At 37.2% G+C, this 27,301-nt stretch overlaps 1 protein-coding gene across 3 annotated transcripts; it reads left to right on the forward strand.

Moving 5' to 3' along the window:
• The first annotated feature begins 467 nt into the window (after positions 1 to 467).
• LOC115442470 (E3 ubiquitin-protein ligase TRIM33) lies at positions 468 to 27,235 on the forward strand. 3 transcript variants are annotated; one of them, XM_037447756.1, is made up of 17 exons: positions 468 to 950; positions 11,024 to 11,297; positions 11,597 to 11,713; positions 12,591 to 12,705; positions 13,477 to 13,594; positions 14,492 to 14,602; positions 14,952 to 15,100; positions 15,647 to 15,954; positions 16,363 to 16,592; positions 18,669 to 18,783; positions 19,026 to 19,175; positions 19,399 to 19,620; positions 19,936 to 20,117; positions 21,359 to 21,663; positions 21,907 to 22,120; positions 22,437 to 22,568; positions 22,807 to 23,042. In XM_037447756.1, the coding sequence occupies exons 1-17, from the start codon at positions 807 to 809 to the stop codon at positions 22,939 to 22,941; spliced, it is 3,021 nt and encodes a 1,006-aa protein (XP_037303653.1). In that variant the 5' UTR covers positions 468 to 806; the 3' UTR covers positions 22,942 to 23,042. The 3 variants fall into 3 exon arrangements, with proteins under 3 accessions (XP_037303653.1, XP_037303652.1, XP_037292185.1); XM_037447755.1 differs by lacking the exon at positions 468 to 950 and adding an exon at positions 8,937 to 9,451 and having other exon boundaries at positions 22,807 to 27,235; XM_037436288.1 differs by lacking the exon at positions 468 to 950 and adding an exon at positions 9,531 to 9,604.
• The last annotated feature ends 66 nt before the right edge of the window (positions 27,236 to 27,301 follow it).

Here is a 27,301-nt window from a genome sequence, read left to right on the forward strand (position 1 = left end):
GAAAATTAGTTTAATTTCAATATTTAATAATATATTGAACAGAATAATGTTACACTGCTCGTGTCTAGAATTTAAAAGTCCCATTCGTTTTCAATTTAAACCTAAATCCCTAAATCATTTTATGTTGATTGAAGTTGGCAACTATTTTTTCTTTTTAGTTTATGCTTCAATATAGTTTAGTCGTGTATATTATCAAAAGATAGAATACATATCATAAAAGCAACATTAAAATCCGTATTTAAAATTATTGCTGCACAATGAAAGGCACTAAACATATCTACACAGAAACAACACACAGAACAGTGAACTTTGATTTAAATGAGTAGTAAATATTTTGTACAAAAAAATGTACACAATATTTTGAAAATGAGAAAAATCATATAATTATTTTTAATCGCAATTTCTGTTGAAATTCAGCCAGATTCATAAATTCCAGACATTAATTAGAAATCTATAATTTGTAATTTCCACATAAAAATCTATCTTGACTATGGTCACTGATGGTTGTCGAATGGACGCATGTTAAAAAATTTCTAGAGATAATTTTTGTTGATAAACTTAAATTATCGTAAATGAGGGCAAAAAACTTTTAGGGTCCGTTTACAACAGGGGAAAAGTGTAGTGATATGACCGTGTTATCTAATAAACTGTCCTTCAAAAGACGTCGTTGAGTTTCTGTCTATCGCAATCCTCAATTAGTTATGTTGACGTGCTTGCCTTATAGTTGACGAGTGAAAGTTTTGTGCCAGTGAAAATGCTGTCCAGGGGAGTGGAATAGCATCGCGAAGGACACGACAACATATTGAATGGAAAACGTAAATTTTCAACCGAGCGGGGAGGACATAGAGCGGGCGCTGATGGACCTCGGCCCGCTGCTCGGCGTCACCATCAAAGAAGAGGTGCCGGACGAACTGCCCGAACCCAACCCGCAACCGCCATCGCAGCTCAATGTAAGTTGATACCCTGATGACAGAAAACTTTCTGGTCCTAACTATCTACATAATATCCCACTAATTAAGTAAGGCATAAGTCTTACTAGTACAAATCTAGTACAGCATAAACAGTTTAAGATCAACCCATTACGTCCCACTGCTGGGAGCATATTATCTCCAATATTTTTAAAAGTGTAAGATTTTTGTCTACCGTTGGCCTAATGCAGGTTTGCTGGTGGTAGAATATAATTAATATTAGCCCGTACAGCAGGTTTTAACACCATATACAAGGAGTTAAACTCGCCAATGTGGCCCACATAAATGTGTTGCGTTTTGGGATCAACTGTGTATATCCAGTTCCAACAGGCCGCATTATTCTGTTGATTGTTGAGAAGTAATCATGTGTGGTCAGTTGACATTCTATTGGACCTCACTGCACTTACCACCAGGTGCAGTGGAGCTACTTTACCATGTCTGAATAAAAAATAAAAGAAATTTGGCATTTTTGAAACTTATAATTAGATTGCCCAATGCTAACATGGAACTTAATGTAGCTGATAAAATGTAGGTCTGATACACTATTCCTTATACCTGAACAGGGGAAAAACGCATGATGCTATGTCAATAAAGATTGTTTCAATAATTTAGACATAAATTAATTAGATGGCATAGTATAGGCATAGTATAGACAAAATTAACCCCTTACATAAAAAACTTAAATAAAGTAAGAAATATGTTATTTTTGTTTTCCATAACCTCTACAGTAGTATTAGCAATTTTCCAGCATAGGGTTGGGTCACCGAGGCAACAATGTTAACATTCATTTATTTAAATATTTTTAATTACTCTTTCCTCCATGGGCCTTGATCCAATATCTTTCAATAACACCTACTCATTGAGACCATTCTTATGAGCTAAAACATGCTATATTTGCTGTAATTTGCTGAAGAGTTCGATATACCACAGACTGCCTGATGCCACAGCATCAGGTCAAGGTTGTCATATCTTAGAAATATCTCTGAAGTAATAATATACCAAATTTCAAATCATTAGATCCAGTAAAAGTAAGAAAAGAGTTGATGATGTTCAAATGCCGCAATAGGTCTTTCTAAATTATAGCCAAGAACCATCTTTATCACATCAGCTTTAAAAAATATATATCATATTGAAATCGGTCTGTTCATTTGAAAATTACTATGCCACAAAGAGACAAACAAATACTGACACAGTTAAAACTAAGAACATCCATCTTTTTCTGTCAAGTGTAAAAAAAATACAAAAACCTATGTAGTATGTCAATATGCTAAATAATCAACATGGTGTATTTGAAATTTGAAAACCATTTCAGTCATGTCTGTTTGACAGATTTATTCCTTGCATCAAAATGATCTACCGCATCTAGTATTTATACTTTAATGAAGCATTCTTCTACCACAGATAGCATATACTCTATTTTTGTATCCTACCCAATGTCTTTAATAATAAAAATGATATAAAGTCAAGTCGCATTATTGTTTACGAATCACTGGAAAAAAACTTATTGAAAACATTATCTACCGTTGATAACTTTTATCTCATTATGTTTTTTTTTATTATTTATAATTTCATGCCAACAACTTTGAAGAATTAGTGTTTATGTACTCAGTGCTTGCCAGGTCCCGGAATATATTCTCATCAGATTTAAATTGAGAGGTAACCCAACTCCATATTGTTATCAAGAAATTCCAAACAGCTGTGTATAAGTTGAGATTACACACCAATCATAACCTGGTTAACGATCTTATGATCTTAGCGTGTAACCGTCAAAATACGGTATAGTTCATCCAATGAGATGCCATGATGATTTGATTTCTACACTTTATTCTATCTATATGTGGTTATTTTTCCCATATAACATAATTAGTTGAGTAATCTAGTTTGCCCGATGGTTTTCGATATAAAAAGTTTGTGAGATTACTTCGCGATGCAATTACGGCAACGAACAAACAGCTTGTAGTATTTATCACTATATCTACAAACTAAGTTTAATGTAATGTCCTTTTGTAATTTTAAAGTGTATGTGAAAATATATAACTTTGTATACAGAGCATTGCTGTGGTAACAAGTCTGTTTTTCAGTGCTGACGGCATGGCAGCTTTCGCAGTGCGTAGACATAGGGCCGTTGTGTTTTGCTAATATTGAGATACTTACAACTTTAATCTAGTTGGCTGTCAGATAAACAAAGCTGAACAAACAACAAGCTGTCAGATAAACAAAGCTGAGAAACAGACTTGTCACAGCAATGCTCCGTCCTTAGATAAATAACGTTTATGAATACAGGCGTTAAAACAAACTTTTAAAACCTTTGTCTATTTTAAATGATTTTATTTTAATTGATAGCAGAATCGATTTTTTGGGTTTCAGTTTCCAATAGGTGATTTCATGAGTAACTTAGGCTACTTTTGAATATTTATATGTACGTAAATTATTTAGAGATGGTTAAAAAAAATGTAAACATATAATATTAGTGATAACATCCAATTCTGGTGAGATTTCATTCGCAGTAGTTTACACCCGGTGATACTCATTGTTCTAGAATTTTCTTGGGGCTTCGACCTCGTTACAAGTGCTGGTAGTGTTGGTCGTAGGATATATGTGTCGCCGGATAGTGACCACCGTACTCAAAGTGAAAAACCTGTCAAAGTGGCCTACGTAAGTGTTTCGCGTTCCGGGATCAGCCTGTGTAGGTATATCCGGTATTAAACAAATCAACATAATTGTCTCGACTGGCGAGGGATAATCATCTCGCGTCAATTGACACTATTTGGACCCCACACCGGTTACCATGAGATGCAGAAGAGTGATTTTGACGCGATAATAGTATCTGAATGTATCGTGAGGTCTAAATTTTAAAAGCTTCAAATCGAGAACAGCCTTTTTCCTTCACATAGTGGTTAGACGGCATTTACCCCATAAATCTTGGAGATCCTACCATAAAGGCGACCCTTTAAAGCTCTCAAAGACTAAAAAGAACGAAAAAGAACAAAACGTTAATACGTACATCGATTTCTGATTTGCAATTTGAGGTCCTAATTCAAACGTTGAGAGTCTGAGATTGCATGATGCAGTTGAAATATTGTGTACGAAGTAGTATGTACAATCAGCAAAGTTCGCGGTCGACCACCCTAAGGGTCAAAATAACTTGGCAAATTTGTTTTACTACGTTTGGGAGGCGGGGTTTGGGATCGATTGCATAGATCGATATCAGTCGTAGGCCTACTGGCTACCTGTAATGACGTTACGTAACACCACCGAACCGCTGCTGATTGTATAATAGAAAACGAAATTAAAATTAATGCGCGCACGTCTATGCTATGACGATAATTCCTATACTTGTAAGATGCATATCGTCGGCGTAAAGAACGTAATAACAAAAGTTTTATAGTTTGGAGACAATCGCGATTTACAGTGTTTTTATTGTTAAATTTTTGGCATTATTTTTAATAAATAAGAAACGACATTATGTTAATTATTTTATATCATATTATGTGCCTGATTACCTTCTTTTTAACTTTTAACAAACCAAACTTTGTGTTGTATTAAAAAAAATCATTTTAAAGCAATTTCCGCCATATTTGTCACAACTATATTTTGTTAGTAAATTATGATTAGCTACTTTTTTAAGCAGTTTTTAGTTTTCGGTCTCTTTAAACCCATAGTCTATAATTAATTTATTAAATAAATTCAATGGCTGCATAATATTATGATTGAATTTTGAATCGTAAAAATTTAAACTGTTCAGTTTATACAATTCGTTCAATAATTCATATTATAATAATAAATCATAGTTAATAGATTTCATTATTTGAATTGTTATTTTATTTTATTTCAAAAACTTAGACGATATCTCTGTATTTACAAATATGTATTAACATTAAAGTTAAAATAATTGACCTAAAATTATTAGCTTCTCGGAGATATTGTTTTTTTTTTTTATTTCCTTTTAATGATCTTTTTTTATCTTAAATATGAATAGTTTTTGAGTTAATAACGAAATACCTTGTTTTCATCCTAATTTGAACTATTTAACACCTTTTTGAAGTAGTTAATTGGACTATTTATCGATATGCAGCAATTATTATTTATTGAATTTGAGGCGAGTTTAAAGATTTTATGTGTAGGCGGTAATATGCTTTTATTAGAGTAATATTGAAAGGCCAACATTTTTATTGCTGCAGATGTTGTTTGAAAAGAATAAATATATCACATAAAAATGGTTTGTTAAAGAGCGCATTTTTATCAATGTTTGTATTGACACCGGTCTTACGTGGACGCATTTATCGTTAAACTGAGTCTATTGTTATGCTATTGAATTTAGAGGCATTTAAAGATTATAAGTGTAGGCGTTGATTTGAATTCTTATTACAGTAATATTCGTAAGGCTAACATTTTATTGCTGCACATGTCCAGTTTGTAAATTTTAGTTACTTTCTTTAGCCAATTATTTAGTTTTCGCAGAGTTAAAACCCAAAGTCTATAATCAACTTACAGTTATTGATTTTTTTTACCGATTTAATAGCTGCATATTATGATTGAATTTTGAATTATATAAATTACTTAAACAGTTCAGTTTATTTAATTCGTTAAATCATTCACATAATCATAAATTATTGTTATTCGTTTCATTATTAGAAATTATTATACTTTTTCTCAATTTTTTTTACGCTTTTATGAACATTTTATTTACTTTTTAAAGGACATGTCCGTTTTTTGTATGGGCGCTGGTTTTTTGTTTCGAATAAATTCCAACCAACCTCAAACTTATTGAATAATAATGTGCCAAAAATTAGTAACTTGGAGTCATTACAATAATAATTTTAGACCCTTCATTGATAATCATTGATAAGAAAGAAAAGTCACGGCTGAGTAATTCATACAAATAATTTCACGATTCGTCAAAAGATATAACTACCTGTTTTTTTTTACATAAGTAAGTGTTATTATTATCATTTGCGGATATAAAGGGAAAAATTTTAAAAATAAGAAAATTTGAAAAAAATTTATTCGCAGTAATTATTTTCAGAGATAACTAAACAAGATTTTTGATTACTAACTTTTTTCGGGATGCCTTCCAAATGTAATAACGTTTATATTTGCAGAGTTCATTTTAAGTGTAATATTTAAAGTAAATATTTTTTTTTAAATCTCACAATCAAATCTTTCAAACAAAATGATTTATTTCAATAGGCTCGTTTTGTGAAACAGTCGATGAGGCTCACGCACATATCGCTACGATATATAATTATCAAAAGTTAAAATCGAATATAGTAGATAATATATTTGCAACACCAACAAATAATGAGATACACATGTAAAATGAAATTTCGTAGAAAGTCCATGTAAATAAAACACATTTTTTGTTACTTCAGTGATATGATTTAATTGTATTCATTATAAGTTTGATACGCTCAGCAGGCAGGTTGAGTAGAGTGTGCGCTCTGGATCGGTTAGCGATGGAGCTCTCATCCGTATCCTAGTGTATCCATCGAGGGACAGTGGTTCTCTGTAATACAATTAAATTATATATTAATTACTAAAATCTATTATTCTAATAATATTTTAATGTAATGACTACAGTGCCAAAATAATAAAATTTATATGGGAGCAGAACGCTAGTGCGGCCGACACAAAATACGTGGGTCAAGTACGAAATAATCCAAATTAAGTAAAAAAAAAAATCAGCTCTGTTTTCCATAATTGCACACATTTTATTGAGATAAAAATCCCAAATTTGCATTAAATCGGATTGTAATTCTACTTTAATTCAGTGCTACATATTATGTAGTTGTAAAAGAAACAATAATAACAGAAACCTCTGGGTTAAACTGGGTGGAACTTAAACGTCTATAAGCGGATCTTACAAACGCGCCGACATAGTTAATTACTCTAGTAAGAAATCATAATACCACTACTTAAAATCTTTAAACTCGTCTAAATTCAATAAACAATGGACGCCGCTTTCCGATAAAGGCGTCGACGTGGAACCGGGGTTAACAAAAACATAAAAAAATGTCGTCCTCTAACAAAGACCCTTTTTATGTGAAATCTTTACACTTTTAAACTGCACATGTGCAGCAATAAAAATATTGGCTATGCAATATTACTGTAATAAAAACAAATTATCGCCTATCCATAAATTATTTATACTCGTCTATATTTTTGGCATTAAATAAAAATTATTAATAAAGGAGATAGAATTTCGGGCGTCGTGACTTCGTTAAATTGGAAATTTCCTCCTTATTTCTTAAATATTAATATTTTTAAGTTATCGAAGAACCTCTTTATCCTCTTAATAACAATTGTATTTTTAAGTGCCAATGAACACTAAAGATTATTTTTCTAGACGTCATGTTATCCAAATCGAATGAGCTATCACTCATATTTTTGGATCTTTATAATACATAAATTGACACCTTTTTGAGCTTATTGACTGGACTAAAAGGCTTACCGGCCTGTCTTAATATATTCCCAACATTAAATTAGAGTTTACTATTAAAAGTCGACGTTAAAGTTACGCTTAATGCTACTGCTGTTTCAATATCGAAAACTCTGAATTTTTAACTGAGATCAAGAAAAGATAGGTAACACCTATAACTATAGTGAGTATACCCGTCGAAGTAGTTTATTTTTGCATTGAGTACTTTTTAGTTTTCCAATTATAATTCTTTTCAATATTTTGACATTTGATTATACGTAAAGCAACTTAAATAACATACTACATAGATTACTACAAGTATGATTAATAGCACTATGTTAATTTATTGGCAAAAAAACACACCAATGACTAATCATATTTGACCCTACGATAGATAGGATAACTTAAGGATTAATATAAAATATAATAAGTAGCATATTGAAGTCTGTTTTACACAATTAAAGGAATAAGTATTCATCAAAACTCAATAATATTATAATTATATTTAAAAGAGCTTAAAAAGGTGGTCTATGTTGGCTTTAAATATAATTAATTATGATGACCAATAATTAAAAAAAAGCCATAAACCGCGATTTTCTCAAAACTGCAAAATTTTAATTATTAGTTCTCTGGCTGCCGATATTTTTCCCACGCATATGAACGTCCACTAGTTCAAATTAATATTTAAATATTATATAGTATAGTATGACTGTTTTACTTACCGTAAGATTTAATTCACGGAATATATAATCCATGGTGCAGTAGTCACAGGACAGGTCGGCGACTAAGTAATCAAGCTTCCAGTAAACGAACATAAGTCTACGTAGTGGCAAGATATCGATGGCCGTAAACGAAAAAATAATTGTGAGCAAAATGTTACTCAATAGTTGCGTGCGCGTCGTCAATCAGTAAAATACAACTATAGTAAATAATAAGAGTTATCTGCTGTTCCTTTCGCACATCTCCAAAACTGTCGTAATTGGTGAAATATGAGACAGGGGCGTGTCTAAATATCTCGGGACATTAGACCGGTCAAGCAAAATGTGTTTGGAAGTGTACTAGCACGAACTTGTCCGATTGTACGTAGTTTTTCGTCGAACTAATATCGGCCGTATGCGAATAGACGTAAGGCTATGTTTTACCCTTGCACCTGCTCTATTCCAGTCCTGTCTCCAATGTGGAGCTGGCGCAACGCACTTATGCATAATAGCTTGGTTTTTACGACCGCCGTCCTATGCTAACTCCCTCTGGCAAAAGATATATTTTAATAAGAAATAACTTCAATTCCCAGCTGCCGCCCCTTCGTTGTTAACCTTCAAATACAAGTATAAAAATAAATATTAGAAAAGTTTTTAATAAAATAACAAACCTTACAATGTCGGTAACTTCTAACACCGACAAACCTTAAAAGCCGAAGTCATAAATCATATCACTTAAAGACCCCAGTGTTATTACTTATTTGAAAGAGTAGTTGCAACAAATTTTATGGCCGCCTTATAGGTGATCTCTTTACCCGCCCTTTACAACTACCACCAATTCTCGGAAAAAAACTGTGACGTCACTTCTAACTTCAATGCGTTCGTAAAGATTTAGTAGCTTTCTACTACTTTCCAGTCCTTTTTTGCGTCTCGTTGGATAAAGACGGTTCTGTGTTATTTGTGTCGTAGAACTTCTGTATTTAAAGTTCCTAAACATGAAACTTGGTAACGAAAAAGTGGTCAGAATACAGAAGTTATTTAAGGATGGGAAAACTCAAGCTAAGATTGCAAAGTCGTTGAAGATTTCCATCCGCACAGTGCGGAGTGTAATCAAACGGTTTCGTGAAAATGGTTCTTGTGGTAATATTGTGAATAGCAAAAAAAGCCTATTTGAATGCCGAGAATTCAAATGTATCAGCGTGTTTTTTAAAGACCCCGAAAAACCATATTCGCTTACAACTGCATCGGAAAAAATTAGGAGGTTTATGTGTGCTCAAAGCAAAACTCAGGATGGCGGAAACAGACTAGAAACAGCGAAAATAGCTAACTCCGTACAAGAGTGTTTGTCGGATGGATTAGATGCTAAGGTAAGGAATAAAGTTACAATATTAAAAAGATGTATAATTTTAAAATGAAGGTAGTTAATGTAACATAATTTTTCGGACTACCGCCACTTCAGTCCGGTCCGTGACTGTGAAGATTGCAAGGCTCTGGTCTGAACTGAAAATAAAAAAATCACGGTAAAATTCGTAAAATTTGTTATATTTCAATGAATATATTTGCGTATTCTGAAAAACTATAATAAGTGCTTTTATGTCTGTGTTTTCTGAAATAAAAGCGTGACCTTATGTTCGTTTTTGTATTATTGAAACAATGAGTAATAAGTAATTCAGACGCTCGCGCAGGCAAATACAAATTATTTGCATGCTAGTGTCCTTGAGGTAGGTTTAACTTAGCTGTTCTGTGTTGAGACCATTTAAATACAGTGAATACTCGAGTATCCGGACCTCAGTTATACAGATTCGCGATGATCCGGATTGCCAACCGTGAGCCGCGATGGGATGAAACTTTGTATGTAACTCAAAACCCGATTATGAAATTTTTTCCTCTAAAAGATACATCTAAGTTTTTTAGGCTACTTTTGTCCCGGGAATGGCAAATGTCATGTCACGTCAAAACGTGGGTAAAGACGGAGCCGCAAAAAAAACTAGTTAATAATTATTCACATTATGTATACTAAGCTCTCTTCTTCATACCTACATTCAATTATCCGGATTTTCGATTATCCTAATGTATTACTACCACAATTAGTACGATTAATCGAGTTCAGTGAGTATTTAGTAAAGTCTTATGCCGGCCTCACGCACTGACAAATATTTGAACAAAGACTTTGAAAGACTTTGCACACAGTTTTACTTAGACCTTCCACACAGGCTTTGCAAATCAACTCGCTCACAGTATTCAAAGAGACAACAAACACGATGTACCGCGATTTAGTGGACGCGTTATACTTGTACTATATGTGAATATAATTATTTATTACATGTACCTATGTAAAAATAAACTAAAAACTCCGATATGGAGCAAGATAAAAATTCACTTGTTATTCTGATCCAGGTGACACTGACCAAATCTCAATTTTTAGGGCTTTTACTTTTAGGTTCTCATATAATCGGTTCTCCTTCAAACAACTCCATAAAACTGCACTTTGCGCAAGTGTGGCAGGATACGCAAAGTTTTCAACTATGAACGCTTTGATGTGGGGTCGAAAAACCGATAACCAATGGCAAATACGCAAACATTTAAACAAACTTTGCACAAATACCCATGCTATACCAGTGTTCAAATATTTTTGCTATGTGTGGCGCCAGCATTAATCGAACCACCGTCACGTTGTTTTGTTTCATCCCTTCTTATATTGTCCAATACGCAGTCCTCTTTCTAATGCCGGCGCTAGATACAGACAAATATTTGAACTAAGACTTTGAAAGACTTTCCCACACATTTGAACAAAGTTTTTCCTGCACCTGCCACACATGCACTTAAGGCAAAGGTATTAAGAACTATGTATTAGGATTTTACCACATAATCCAGACCATATACTGTTTGTGAATCAAAGATCTATCTATATATAACTATGAATCCTCTTTGTTTAACAGGTGGGTAACATCACAGAGGCTGCGGCGGGGGTCGCGGGGCCGTCCAACCCCGAGTCCGGAGAATCCGGGGAGCCTCATGACAAAGGCTCGGCGGACTCGCTGGCGTCCCCCACCGCGGGTCGCGCTCAGCTGTCCAGCGCGCGCTGCGTCATGTGCCAGGGCACGCTGGCGCTCGCCGACGGCACGCCCAAGCTCATGGAGTGCCTGCACTCCGCCTGCGAGCCTTGCATCAAGGCCAAGATCGAGGAGAGGGCGGCCACTAGGGAGTTTCTACGTAAGTCGTACATTTTTTTTTATATGGCCGAAAAGAGTAACTTTATGGTAAGCACGTTCATACATCAGCATAAGTAGAATCATACGTAAGCATTCATCGCAGTTTCCTTCATGATCAAAAAAAAACCTTATCCTACTTCGGCATGTCATTTGTCTGTTTCCTTAGCTGGGTTTCTAGCTAATAAACATCCCAAATTCTAGGTTACCGATGATCAGAGATATAAATTTTAAATTCATGAATCTCTGCTAATTCAGAGGTGGAACAAGGCTTGGTCTCTAACATGTTATTTCTTTTGCCAGCAAACGAACGCATCACAATCACGTGTCCAGTGTGTCGGCTGCAGTGCCAGCCCGCCAACATGATCGACCAGCGGTTTGTCATAGAGAAGATCGCCGTAGAACAGACGGGCTCCAACGGTGAGCACTACATTTCTTAATGTCCAACGTCCAATATCCTCGCCGAGGCGAATAGAATCAATTCGTAAAAATACTTGAAACTGCACCCATAAAGCCTCATTTAGCGTGAAAAATTGTTGCTAGCAATAAGCTAACAATGTTCGATTTTTTAATATCTCAAATTCCTCGTATACGTCAACGCGGATGAGAAATGACTTGCCACTGCGCATGATTAGACGGGATTATTTTTAAGCAGTCATACCAAACTATTGTTGATAGCAATAAGTAATGGTTCGTCTTAATTAGGCTTTAGGAACGGAGCACCACGCATACAAAATAAATGCGATTCTATTTTTCGCCGATTCTGCTCAATAATTACTTCTCAGGGTTAGAACTATCTCATTCTAGCCCTGAGAAGTAAATATCGCCGAAAGTAAAAGTAATTACAATAACAATTAGCCAAACAATATTTGTCATCGAGTTAAAGAAAGAAAATCTGCAAATCAGCAATAAACGTCAAGGGCATATCGTACCTCCAGTGAGACAAGGACACAATTGTAAAAAATTCAAAAATGAGTTCAGTATGCCAATGCGCCTTAAAAACATCCTTTTATTTGGACGACAAAGTCACCCATCAAGTTAATTCTCATTTCGCCAGAGTACCATACTGCCTTTGTGACGTTTATGCGTTTTTTAAATATATTGGCGCTACAAAATGTTATTGGTCAGGTGCGGCATTGCCCGCTCGCATCCAATGGTGCTCTTGTCTCACCGAAGGTATATTGTGAGTGGCAGACATGACGCTTTACAAAACTGAAGCTAACCAATTACATATTTTTAAAAACAATGTCTGTTATTTGCTGGCGAGTACTGTACATGCGCCTTTTATGTTGAGCAGGAACCATAAGTGGTGAGCAGCAGTGCAACAGTTGTGAGGACACGGAGCCCGCCACCAGCTACTGCGTGGACTGCGCCGAGTTCATCTGTGATAACTGTGTGCATGCGCATCAGAGGTAACAAACATACTACACTATACTTTTTACTTACATTATAAATGGAAAGTAAAGATGTTTGGATATTTACTAAAATTTAATTGAGTACTGCGTAATGGATTTGTTTGAACACACAAAACACATATCACGCTTTTACCCCGATGGTGTAGGCTGAGTGCGATCAGAAAACGCACTTTTCGCATATGTTCCGTCTCATGATGTGATAGTGGGCAGGCATACCGCCATATGAGGCACAAATCCCAGATTTCAGATTAGTATTGACAAGAAAACCAAATACAACTTTGCCACCGAAACCGTATTTATTGTATTTGTATGAAATTTGGTATAAAGATAGACGATGCTCTGGATTCACATATAAGCAATTTCTTTACATAAATTTACGCAGTGTTACTTTTATACCGAGAAAGATCTAATAATCTATATTTATAAAAGAAAGTGGTGTTAGTTACACTATTTATAACTTAAGAAAGGATGAACCGATTTGGCTAAAAATTGGTGGAGAGGTAGCTTAGAACCAGGAGACGGACATAGGATACTTTTTATCTCGTTCCCACGGGAACGGGACGTGACATAAGACGTGGTATAAGAAAGCAAAATTTGGTATGGAGATAGTATAAGACCCTGAGAAGGTTATAGGCTACTATCCCGGGAAAATATATATAGTGGGACTTTTATCCCAGAAAACTCCTTCACGCGGTAACGACGAAAAGCTAGTAATCATATAAAACAACAATTACCTCTAATTATAATTGACCATCAAACCGTTTGCAGGCTAAAGATAACCAAGGACCACACGATAAAGTCCAAGGAGGAGGCCGTGGCGGAGCTGCACGCCGCGCACGCCGGCGCCCGCAGCGCGCACGACATGTTCTGCAGGGAGCACGCGCAGGTACCGCCATCTTACAGCCCATATCGACGGTTGGAAGGCTAATTTACTTAAGGCGATACCTCAAGGTCCATTTTCATACATTTTGTTTCGGCTTTAATCTGGGTAACTAAACAAGTATTGGCAAGTAAAGAATTTAAATTCACGTCTAGTTAGTGATTAGTTCTCGCAGTTGAAAGAAAAACGTTCATTTTTCGTCTCAAAATTTCGTCATATTAAATTTTAAAGACCGAAATATCCATGATTATTAATTATTTTTACGTTTTTCTTTCAACTGCGAGAACTAATCACTAACTAGACGTGAATTTAAATTCTTTACTTGCCAATACTTGTTTAGTTACCCAGATTAAAGCCGAAACAAAATGTATGAAAATGGACCTTGAGGTATCGCCTTAAGGCGATATTTTTTTTCGACACTAATTTCATACATATTTAAAATTAATTCTTTTTCTGTTTTTTTTTTAAGCTAGTAAATTTAAAAAAATAAATCGCTTAATTCGTTTACCATTTCAACCGTCGATATACTGTCCGTAAAAATAAAAACATTCGAAGTTATAAAATGTGGAGATACTCAGTATTTTAATATTTCTCAGGGCTTCTTCCACTGAAATAGGGTTTGACAAATACTGGTAGTACCGGTGGTAAGATATTTGTATTCGCCCACATAGCAACCATCATAAACAGGATACAAACATGGCATAGTGACTGAAGTGTGTGTCGCACTCCCGGATCAGTTTGAACCAGTCAGGTGTTATCGACTGGGAGGGTATCTTGTCAGTCAATACTCTATCTGGACCCTATCTACCATCAGGTTTAATGAGGTCACTTTGCCGTACCAATAGTGTGAGAATGGAATGTGAAATGTTTTTGTTCATTAATATATTGCGGTACATTGTTCAGGAGCGGTTGTCCCTGTTCTGTGAGACGTGCGACCGGCTGACGTGCCGCGACTGCCAGCTCCAGCACCACCGCGACCACAAGTACCAGTTCAGCACGGAGATGGCGGCGCAGGTACCTACTGCATCATGTTTTTTTTTCATTACAATATAAATGTTTGGCGTAGTTAAATTACAGTACTACTGCAGTGCTGAGGTCTCAAGTTCGATTCCCAGATACTGCAAAAATATATTGGATTTCTCTAGCTGGGCTGTCTGCTGTTGTACAATGTGCACCATTTGGGCATTGTGTTGACCCCTGGTATGGCGTGGAAATTAGGCCTCGCGCTATCGTTGATGCTGAGAGTCCTTCGGTCTGTGGGGGCATTTGAGCCTCCCTTCAATTATAATAAAAAAAATATTATCCCCTTTAAAATTACTTTAGCCTCGTCCACTGAACGGTTTGAAATGTTGGTGTGTTACAGGCGCGGTCTAGTATCGCGTCCCTGCTGTCCGAAGTGAGCTACAAACGCGTGCTGCTCGGCTCGGCCATGAAGGTGATCCGCGACCGGCAACAGCTCATCGCCGACAAGAAGAAGGCGCTCGTACACGACATCACGCAGACGGTCGTCAAGTAAGTTTATATAGTTTTATACTAACAAGTAACTGCAGCAATATATTGCATGGGAACTCCCAAATTTAGTTTAGAGGCAATATTTCTATAATACTATACACACTAGCCGCAAATCCTGCAAGCTTTAATATTTACAAAATTCTGTCGTGATTGTATATACGGTAATTTCGGTTGTAGAAAAAAATATATGCAAATCTTCTTGCTATTATTAAGACAAAGCTTGTTATCAAAAGGTTCTAGATCTAATGATTTCTTGATTCTAGATCTAATGGTTCTGGATCTGGTGCTAAATGAGGCAAGTTAGACGTCAGTTGGTACACTGTATTACCCATGGTCGCTATAATTGTAACGGCTTGCTATATTTCCTCTTTATACTTAATTTATAAGCAACTAAAGAGAGTAAGATATTGTGCTGGCTAAAGTGGTATTTACACAAATTATAATCGGCGGCATTTTTTTTACATCAATACGCTGTCACAATGCCAACAAAGCAACACTCTACGACTACCTTAATAGCAATTTACAAAGGATCGTTCACACTTACAGACTGACTAACGCGATTAACACACGTGGCAAGCAACTGGTTCTGCGACTGAACGAGGTATGCGACGCGAAGCAACGCACCCTCACCGAAAAGAAGGAGGCATTAGAACAGCTGGCGGCCATCACGGACCATTGCGTGGAGTTTGTGAACGCGGCCTTAGAGCAGGGCAGCGATACAGCCGTGCTCTACACCAAGCACTCTGTATGCGCTCATCTGCAGCGGATCAAAAGCAGGCGAGCCGATATACCCAACCCGGAGATACCTGTGCGCATCAGTCTCGCGTTGGATAAGCTGCCTGAGTTGATTAAAGGTATGTCCGGCTAATTTGTGGTTTATTTTGCTAGCTCTAAGTGCTAAAGTAAGTTTTTGACTTTATATCCTGCGACTACAACCGTATTGACGCTTCTCGTCTCTTCAAACCAATCACAAACATTTGTGTTAAAACTGTTCTTGAGTTTCTGCGTATTATAAGAAACTCAATTATAACATTAAGCTTATTTGAGATATATTTAACAGTCGCATTGGGTACTAAACTTTATTTTAGGCAAATAGATATTCTCACTGACTTCAGAGTTTGCCACTAGATCGGTGATGTATGAGGTGATCAAATTTATAATGTATCAGCCAGCAATCAATTTAACAGACTACAGTGGCGATTTTATGTACGTCACTGTTGCTAAAGTTCTTTGCTTAATCTTTTATTTGTATTTACCTCCAGTGCTATCGAACATCGGCGCTATCGTGGTGGATGGCAAGGTGGACGGCGGGTGCGGCGGCGGGTCCGGCGGATCTAGCGGATCTGGCGGCGGCGGTGGTGGTGGTGGTGGTGGCGGTGGCGGCGGCACGCAGGGACCCTACCACCAGCCGCCCGCCACGCATGCGCCGCCCATCCCGCCCGCGCCGAACAACTCCGCCGTGGTGGCGCTGCAACACGTCGCCATGCATCAGGTGCACTACACACTTTTATACATACTCATCACTTGTTTTAGTGTTATAATGATACTAAAAAAAAAAACTTCACATAAATAAGTGATGACAGCATCAATATATGACAATTTAGAAATATAATTTATTATAGTCCAAACTAAAATTCACAAATTAACTATCTTGTTTATTACCTATATAATTAAAAATGATTAAAATTTACTCTGAATACCTCTAAAGACGGCAACGATAGCCTAGTTGGGTGTGGAACGGACTGCGAAGACGAATGTCCGCAGGTTCAAATCCCAAGGGCACACACCTCTGACTTTTCTAAAATCATGTGTGTATTCTTTGTGAATTTATCGTTCGCTTTAACGGTGAAGGAAAAACATCGTGAGGAAACCTGCACATCTGAGAAGTTCTCTATAGGAATTTCGAAGGTGTGTGAAGTCTACCAATCCACACTAGGCCAGCGTGGTGGACTAAGGCCTAATCCCTCTCAGTAGTAGAGGAGGCCCGTGCTCAGCAGTGGGCGAGTATATAATACAGGGCTGATATTATATTATTATATTATACCTCTAAAGATTTAAATTATGTGAAATTTATACAAATTATCTCCCAGAAATGTGGAAGCTAAGATGACTAACTATACTGCAACTATAAATTATTATACTATTGATGATGCTGTTTGTGGACAGGCTTAACCTTACATAGACTTTATATCTACCCCATTTATCATTTAATTATATTATAAAAAGAAACATCAAAATTATTAAAGAAAAAAATGTTGAATTATTATCAGAAGTCCGTTGAAAACTGTTACATGTCTCAGACATTGGCTCGCTACCAGGTCAGTTGCGTATCTGTCGAACGTTAACTTGTAATGCGAGTAGACGAAAGTATTTTGCATGTTTTGTAAGTATACGGAAGTACAGTCACCAGTCATGGACCAAAAATGTAAATAAACATGTACTCTTAAATTATACCTGGTTATGGCTAGCGTCGACTAAGCGAATCCAATCGAGTATCATTTGGCCTATTATACATTAACTATGAAACTGTGATTATTAGGTACGCGCCACGATGTGTACAGCCTAATCACTCATTACATATGTGGCGGTACAGTTAGTATACACAGCCATCTCGTCAACACTAATGGAACTGCGAGAAGACATTGACATAGATGGCAAGAGACGATACTGACCTACGACAGCAGAATTTGCGCGACACGCAGCATATATACCACCTCCGAATAGGAACCGTCGGAGGGGCTGCCGCCGGTCACAAGCAACATCTGCGTGACTGGAAATCTTCCCTTTCCATAGAGGAACGCAACGATCTGTTCCTCTACAGTAGCGTTAATCTTTACGCCGCTAAACATACTTAATAGCTACGCTTTGATTCGGCGCCCCTCGATTCCGCTTTAGTCGACGCCAGGCTTTATACGATACTACACGTATACCTTATAAATACTGTGGACATAATCTAATAAGTGGAGCAATGTTTGTTTACAAATCTGGTACAAGCAAGACTAACTAAATTTATGTGTATTATTTTAATTCTCTATTAATTTGCTATCGATGTCGTTTATTTTCAGCCTTACAAGCACACGGGGAGATGTGTTTGGACTTCTGTCCTTTGGTTATTTCAATTATGCGCTTTTTGTCATTTTCATTTTTTGAATATGTCTTGAATGTCATAGAATTGGTGGCTTTTATTATGTATGACATTTGGTTTAAATCGTTGTGTATATACTAATTGGTAATAAATGTTGTAAAAAGTACTGTCTGTCTTAGTCATATATTTAAAAAAATCTTCTTCAATTCGATGTAAAATTATCTGCATTATCTGGGATTATTTATATGGTAAATACCACTTACTAGTATTACAGTGATTCACAATCATAACATAAACTATGATTTGGTTTGTATTAGCGCAAAAACCAAAAAAATATTTTGTCTCAATATTCAATTTCTTAAAGCCATTTTAACATATTAGATACTAGTCCTAAAAAAGTTGTCACATAGGCTACTTTGGTGTTAGGTCATAATGGCCTAAAAAAAGTAATGATAGTTGATTAATATGCGTTTATATGTGCAGCCGTTCGGCGCGTCGGGCGGCGCGTACCTCGGCGTGGCGGCGCTGCGTGCGCGTGCGCACACGCCGCTGCGGCACCCGCACGTCACCTCCACCACGCACCCACACCATCTGCAGAGTGAGTGCATACACTATTTCTGCCTTTCATGTTGGCCTCATGCTTCAATTTATGTTGGTTGCAGTAATTTCTGCTTAGGTTTTAGACTTCCTAAAAATCAGTGGTATAGTATGCCTTTATTTTTTATTTATATGAAATCTATCATCAGTATAGTGTACCGTCTAGAGTGGTCACATGTACGCTGTATAATTTTGTTGTTTGGTTTTTCCAAATGTTAACACACGTCTATGACATTGGCGCAGGCATGAGCGACCTGAACCTGCGCGGGCTGCTCAACGCGGCGTCGGGCCGCGCCGGCGCCGCGCCGCGCCAGCACGCGCCGCACCCGCACGCGCACGCCGCGCATCCGCAGCACTCCGCGCAGGTCGCCATGCACCACGCCTACCATCAAAGTGAGGCCACACCCGCTACACACCTTGACACGTGCCGATACACACGCCTACACAGCTTTACAGACCACTTTAGATTACCACGCATATGAAATATTTGTAATCGATATTATGAAAATTATGCACAATGAGCTTCCACATGCATTAAGTATTTATATAAAAAATATTAAAATGTAGTCGAGTGGAAAATAAGTAATGATCGTTACGTATGTTCGTTGCATTACAGTGATGGGCGCGTACGCGTCGAACACGTATGCTTCCGCCGGCGCATGTGGCGGGCGGCGCAGCGGCGGCCCGCGCACCCCCTCCCCCGCGCCCGCACCGGCCGCGCCCGCGTCCGCGCCGCCGCAGTACCCGCACCACCTGCAGCCCGCCGCCGCACCCGCCGCCGCGCCTGCGCCCGCGCCCGCCGCCAAGTGGCACATACCGCAGCACTCGCTGGCTAATGGTAACGCACCAAACTCGCTTTATACACGATACGCTTCTACAATCGCTGATATGATAACGTCATAATCAGTTGCTATAATATCACTTCACTTCAAAGTGTATGAAGTGATATGGAAAAATGGTGACCTTTTATAAACATGCTGATTTGCTTTCTATCTCCTTAAAAATATCCTTAAGATACTCAGTTAATTTTTAAAGTGACTACGACGATTTAAAATGTACTTAATTCTTCTAACATATTATATTATAATAATTAATAAGCAACATAGTATAATTAATTATAAAACTACCAATAAACAACACCCACATATTTCAGGCGGTTTTGAGCCGAACATGATGAACACATCACAAAACTCGGGAGGGTCGGACTTCAAGATCACGCTGGGACGACCTATGTCTGCACAGGCGCCGGCCGCGACGCCGGGCACTCCGCGCCAGCATTCGGGACCCTCCGTCGTCACCTCCACCAATCCCAAGACGCCCAGCCCCAGCCTCAACGTGAGTACTGCCGACGAGCAGCACCTCCTCTGCCTTAGCTACTGGCAGGACATGCACTCTGAGAATCAACCATAAATGTTTACATTATGTCCACTAGCTGACAATTGTGCAACATACTGCTCAATTTTACTTTGTTAACTATGCTCTAGATACAATAAACATGATTTGCATTATTATTTATTAACATATTACACTAAAAACCGTTTTTGCTAAATGACTGACTCTTGTGTCATTCATGTTCATGTTCACCAAAGGTGTTCAGTCAAGTTTAAACTATATGGTGTTGTCCTATGCTAGTTGTCACTGCATAGCCTACTCAGCTTATCTCAATTTTAACTCAGTTCAATTCTTAAACATCTCGGCTCAAAGTTAAAATACCTCAGCTCAGTGTTAATACATCCCAGTTAACACAGTATATCTCAATGTTGTATCATCTTAACTTAATGTTAACACATACCTTAGGCCAATACGTGTTTATTGACCACCCTATGACTACATACTATGTAACCATTATATCTGTATCGTTTGGCATTTTTCTACAAGAAATAAAGGAACTATTAGTGAACAGTAGTTTTACTCATTCCCACAAAAAACAGTGGAACTTTAGCTGTCGAATGGTGTAGGTATTTGCTATACTTACTAATTAATTTTTCTTGACCTGTATGCTTTAAGTCAGTTTTTATAACAGTAACAAAAACGAATTACACATAGAAAAAAAATCTGATTCACATTACATGGTTTTAACTTTGTTGACATGAATTTAGATACCCCACTAGCTTTGTAAATCTATCTTCTGTCTCCCTATCTCGTTAGTCTTCGAAAATAATAGCAACAACGCTTGTGCCTAACTTCAGGCTCGTGTAGGTAAATTGCATGTAACCAATAAATTAGCTATTAAATAGTTTTAAACTTATGTTTAATTTTGGGAGATAGGTCTATACTACTCTTGATTATGTAAGCATCATATTTTCATTGCTATGATTTTTTCTTGAATAACGTATACGTATACATCATTTCATACAAACATCGCTAAAATTAAGGGAACAACTTTGATTATGTGGTTCAAAAAAAGGCGTAGGGGTTTTTCTGTCAAATAATAAATAAATGAAAAAACATTACGAAATATTATTAGCAAATTAGTAAATAAATTGTGTGGATGAACTATTGTTTTGACACAACAGAAATTTCGCTACGTAAATTAGGTCTTATTGTGTTGCGTTAAAGACTAGTTATTCTCTCAGGGTGGCGTCTCGTCGGAGCTGGACAAAGTGTGCGCGGAATCGGTCCAAGATCTCATGGCGACCATCGCGAAACTGGATTCGAACGGAGTGCAGGTGGTGGCGGAGGCGCCGGCGGCCACGGGGGCGGCGCCCTCGCCAGCACCCCACGTCCACTCCTCCACCGACCCCGGGGGTAAACCCCAGCCCGACCCCAACGAGGATTGGTGCGCCGTGTGCATGGACGGCGGCGAGCTCATGTGCTGCGACAAGTGCCCCAAGGTCTTCCACCAGTACTGCCACATACCGACCATTGAGAAACTACCTGAGTGAGTACACCTTAATAATTAAGTCGCTCAATCTTGTAGTTTACTATTCTTATGGTATCTTACCCAACATACCAGTAGAATCAGTGCCCTTGCAAACCTGTACTACCATTCATTTCATTTTATATAATACGATTAAGTTATGTGCCGGTATCAAATACTAAAAAATATTCTGGATGACATTGTTCATGTTTATGAGCAAAACATAAAGCTTACATGTTGTTAAATGTTGTGTAAATGTTCCAGTGAGACTGAGACATGGCAGTGCCTGCTGTGTGTGAACTTCGCGGAACTGCCGATGTCGCCGGACGGGGAGGGCGGGGAGGACGGGGCCGGCGGGCTGTCGGCGCGTGCGCAGAAACTGGTGGAGCGCGTCACTCTCGAGCTGTACTGCCAGTATGAGCTCAGCCTCCCCTTCCGCGAGCCGGTGCCCGCAGACAACCTGCAATACCACTCCAAGGTAATCGTTTATGTGAACATCATTCTAAGCTCAGCACAACGTAACTCGTGTTAATGTCAATATTGTTCAAAACAAAGGTGGCGATAGCATAAACAATGTGTAAATGCGTATTTATAAACACGTAAGTACATTTATGCACAAAAAACCCGACACACGAGATCCTTGTTATAAACATGATAGCCTCTACTCAGTGCTAAATTTTTTAAATATAGGCCATACAGTTTCTGCCATTCCGCATGTCTTCCGTGCGGGCGACAAATTCGGCACTACCTCTGTTTGTATAATATAATGATTAATAAGATGTTTGTATTTGCAGATATCCCGCCCGATGTGCCTGGACATGATCCGCATGAAGCTGCAGCCGCGCAGCGCCGCGCGCTACACCAACGTGGCGCAGTTCGTCGCCGACTGCCGACTGCTCTTCCGCAACGCTTATAGGTACAACCCGGTGAGTCCGCCACAGACAACCTACAAACCATATGTTGTCATTCATATATTTACTAAATTTGACAATAATATATAGTAATGTGTGGTATATTACTGCTAAAGAAAAATATTCATTAAATAATTTAGTAAACTTATCCTTATGGAAATGATTCAAATTCCCACCCAGGCCATTCTTGTTTCTACGGCAATCATGATGTAACAATAAGATAAGATTTTCTAAAAGTTTACAATTATTTTAGCCGGATACACAAATCTACAAAGACGCGAAGCGGTTGGAGGAATTCTTTGACGCGCAGCTGGTCAAGTGGCTACCGGAATACGCGTACTGGGGCGGCGAGGGCGAGCCGCCGACCAAGCGCGCGCGCGTTGAATGACCCTCGCCCTGCAGCGTGCCGCAACAGCCGCACGCTCCGCACGTGGCGCACTCGCCGCACGTGCCGCACTCGCCGCACGCTCCGCACGTGCCGCACTCGCCGCAGACACCGCACGTGGCGCACTCGCCGCAGGCGCCGCACGTACCGCACTCGCCGCACGCACCGCACGTGGCGCACGCACCGCACGTGACGCACGCACCGCCCGCGGTGCTGGGCACGCCGCCGGGCTACCAGCCGGCGCTGCTGCTGCCCGCGCTGCTGCCGCCGCCGCAGTCCTACCCGTCGCTGCTGTCCGCGATGCCGGCGCCCAGATATCTGCCGCATTAAACCATACAGCGAGACTATAGTGATGAATCAACTCGGGATTTACAACCATGAGCCAGTGTTTGAACCCTTGGAAAACATTAACTTAGCTTGGCATTAGATACACTTGACTATAAAACAATTATATTTTGACATTGGGAAGCAATACTATAATGTATATGGTGAATATTGAAAAGATTTCTGAAGAGACAAGCATACTGCCAGATTTTTACAAGATAGTAATAATGACAATTCATTTATACTTTACACTTAATATAAGGCTTAGATTTAATTTTCTAAGCTTACATATAAGTAAAACATTGGAAAGTAGAAATTCTACTACAACAATTTTAAATAATTATTATAAGATGATATCAATAATGATATTACATAAATGAAATTGGCAAAAATTATTGTAATGTAATGAATTGAGGATAATTAATTGACTTATCTTTACTGAATAAATTTATTGTAAAATATTGACCCAGGAATGCCTACAAGTTATGAAATTTTAAACTGGAGATGTGGAATTTCAATGAAAAATAATTTTAGTGATATTGGTCCATCTCCTTCAAAGAAAAAAGAGGCATTACAGTGACATGTAACAGCCCCGTAAATAAAATTATTAAGCATTTAAATTATAACCAACTAGACGTTGCAATGGAGGCTAATATTCAAACATCATATCAAAAGTTCTTGTTTGGGAAAAGACGATCTCTATATTACGAGTGAAAAAAGTGTTAAAGTTGGTGAAAAATGACTTTTCGTGAACAGTTGCAGAGTTGGTAATTTAAGAATTAGGTACTTTTATTGTATACCTTCAAAATGTTAGTGTTGCCACCGTCAAAAAGTGTAGCAGTAATAGTAACTTTTGTGATTCGTAAATAAATCACGTAAGTTAGTAGGTTATATTTTTTGAGGCTGGTTTAGTTGTTTCTACTTTTACTAGTGCAGTCGAAATTGTTAAAAAAATACAATATCTAATTCGATTTTAAATATTCAAAAGAAGATATTGTAAATTTTATTAATAAAAACAAACCCCTATTAAACTTTAGAAACAAAAAAGGTTGGGGCTTAAAATAAACCAAAGTTTATTTAGTTGATTATGATGCATTAGTTGCATACTATGCAGCTCATAACTAGGGCTACACTAACAATTAATACGATTAATTGTGGTATTACGCATTTGACATTTGATTTAGATATAACTGTGTTTTACACCTTAATTTTTGCGATTATTCTAGTTGACTATCAGTAGTATGCCCCCCATTAAGAGTAACCTACGGAGGTTATAGGCAAGGAGCTTCATCTTATTTGGGGGACAAATTTAAACATTGTCCAGCAGGAAGCAGCGAATTACAACTCATAAACTCTCCACAATAGCACTGAACTGAACACTAACACTGAACAAAAGACTATGACATGACTTGAACAGTTGTAAATGGAGGGAAGTGCGTAGAGTTAAATAAAATTATCTCTGGTGACTAGTGTAGTTAATGTATGGAGGTTGACGAAAACACGGTGTAGAAAACTTCAGATGTACAAAAGCGGCAGCCATTTTCTTGTTTAAATCATTATACTACCTTTATTTCGGCAATATTTTCAAAATTGATACACTTGCTACTGTGGCGCCATCATAAATAAACAATAAACTTACATACGCGTGATGGTTCTTGTCTAGCCTACATGCAGTAAAAAATAAGTTTCGTTCAAAATGTCAATTTCGAGTGCACTATTCTAATTTAAAACTTTCTATTTGTACATTTGTTGAAGTTTCGAATTTGTTTCCTAATTGTACGTTAGATTTAATGTACCCTTAGTTCAGTTGTAAGTAAGGAGCGGTATGTTCGACTCTTGTGTTAAAGGAGTTGGTAATGGATACTTTGAGTGTAACTGATATTACTTGCGTATTGATTGTTGAAGGCACAGTTTTATTAATATTGAGGATAAGGGATGTTGTACGTACAACCAATGTTATATTAATGGCCAAGCTAAAGTTGTCACTTCCAACCATCCAGCCATCTTCGCCTACTGTTATCATTTAGTAGAAAAACTGAAGTAAGACCCTTCGATTAATTATACCAAACTGTATGAATTAACGTCATCTGTTTTTCAATGTATGTTGTACTGAAGTTACATTATCTAAATACAACTATGTACCTACATATGTGAGCACATAGATTGTGAACACATGGTTAGACCTAATTTTATGATATAGATAACTCTTGCACAACAAAAGAAAGGTACAGACCACTGTGTGCCAATTCCCATTGATAAAATATTGTCTTTCTACTTGATAGTGTGGCAAACAATGTGTTTAAAAATCTACTATACTCATCAAATTATATTGATACGATTTTCTTGTGCCTTTAATAATGAATGCTGAATAAAATAATAAAAATGTCTGCCAATTATAGTGGTTACGTTACGTTTTCATGAAACTTGTATGTGGTTGTTATGTTCGCTCGCGTTTGGGAAAGTGAATAGGTTAGGTAGTGATTAATAAGTTTTCGACATCTCAAAATTCATATGTACGTCGTACCAAGAAAGACCGTTTAGGAGTAAAGTAATGAAACGTTTTCATCCAAGTTTCATGTTTGTGAGAAAATATCTAGACAAAGAGTTCCTGAATATACAATATAAATCAACAAGCACTTATACCCTTCCAATTTTATAGTTTTTTTTTTTCGATTATTCAGTATACAAACACGTCAGCAGGATTTTTATAAGTTCGATTTAAGTTGATAAAATTAAAGTCGGTCATATTGCGATTAATTTCTGTGATATAAATCGTTAACAGCGGTACCCGCGCGGTACCACATCCTACTTATCATTCGTCGACGCGCTGCGTTCATTATTTATTGATTTGTATATCACAAAAATATTTTTTAGTTTTTAGACGTAAGTAACTCTTAATTATTGTCCTTGCACAAACGTAGACTTAATCTGAATAGGTATTTTTATAATGTGATTTATTGAATGTAGATATGAGAACGTAGTAGCGTTGTGCCGAGTTGATACTAGAAATATTTGGAACATTTTGTTTTGAAGGTATAACGTCAGTATAACTTGTATAGTGTGTAGAGGGACACATTAATTTAATTTCTTCAGTTGGGATGTAGATGGGACAGCTATTAGATATGATTTAGTGTTTTCTTTTCTTACTATTATCCTGATATAGGTTCCGTCATTGATATTTTGATATCCATTTCCATAATAGTTGGATAATATTGATAAATATCGTTCCTAGTTAGAAAACAAAGTTTTTTTTTACTCGGCACATCGCTAAGGAAGTGATTCACAATGGATGTTCGGAAATAATTGTTATATTATGTGTCAGTTGGCTTTCATAATTGCGTGATGGTATATCTTTTTAAACACTTACATATTTTTAAAATTAAGAAAGAGATCGTTATTTTGTTTGTTAGTTTAGTCATTAAAGTGTTTTATTTTACTTGTTTTATATAAAAGGGCAATTAAAATGGTAAAATCCGAGACGTATGCACACAATTCTTTGCCTTTTCGATAGTAAAAAAACATTCTGTCTATGTGTAGGTAATTTATGTCTCTAAAACGCAAGTATGAAAGCTGTCTTAAGTAGCTGAACAGTGTCTATGTATAATGTATATCTAGTTTTTATTCAAGATATCATTATTAGCTCTCTGAAATTATTGTAGCCCGACACATGAGAGATAATGATATACCAACAAGAAACATATTGTCCTTCATTTTAGGATTATTGGTAGATTGTTTAATGAAATTATATTGAGTATCTCGTAGTCGGGTAATAACTTTTAAGTTTGTTATACAAGCAACATGGTGAGAATTCAGTAAACCAATCATTTGTTATACATTATATCGTCTTAGTATAATAGTAATCCTACTATTGTATTGTTGATGTCTATCTTAAATAGTTATAGCGATGTCATACGACTCATAATCTCCTGATAAGTATTACGATATTGGTTAGGAAATAAAGACATTTATTGGAGTTTTTGTTTCTTTTAAATCCTACCAATTTAGTAGATTTTATATGAGTATGGTAACACCGCATTTG

This window comes from Manduca sexta, chromosome 7 (assembly GCF_014839805.1).
Source record: "Manduca sexta isolate Smith_Timp_Sample1 chromosome 7, JHU_Msex_v1.0, whole genome shotgun sequence".
NCBI classification, from domain to species: domain Eukaryota; kingdom Metazoa; phylum Arthropoda; class Insecta; order Lepidoptera; family Sphingidae; genus Manduca; species Manduca sexta.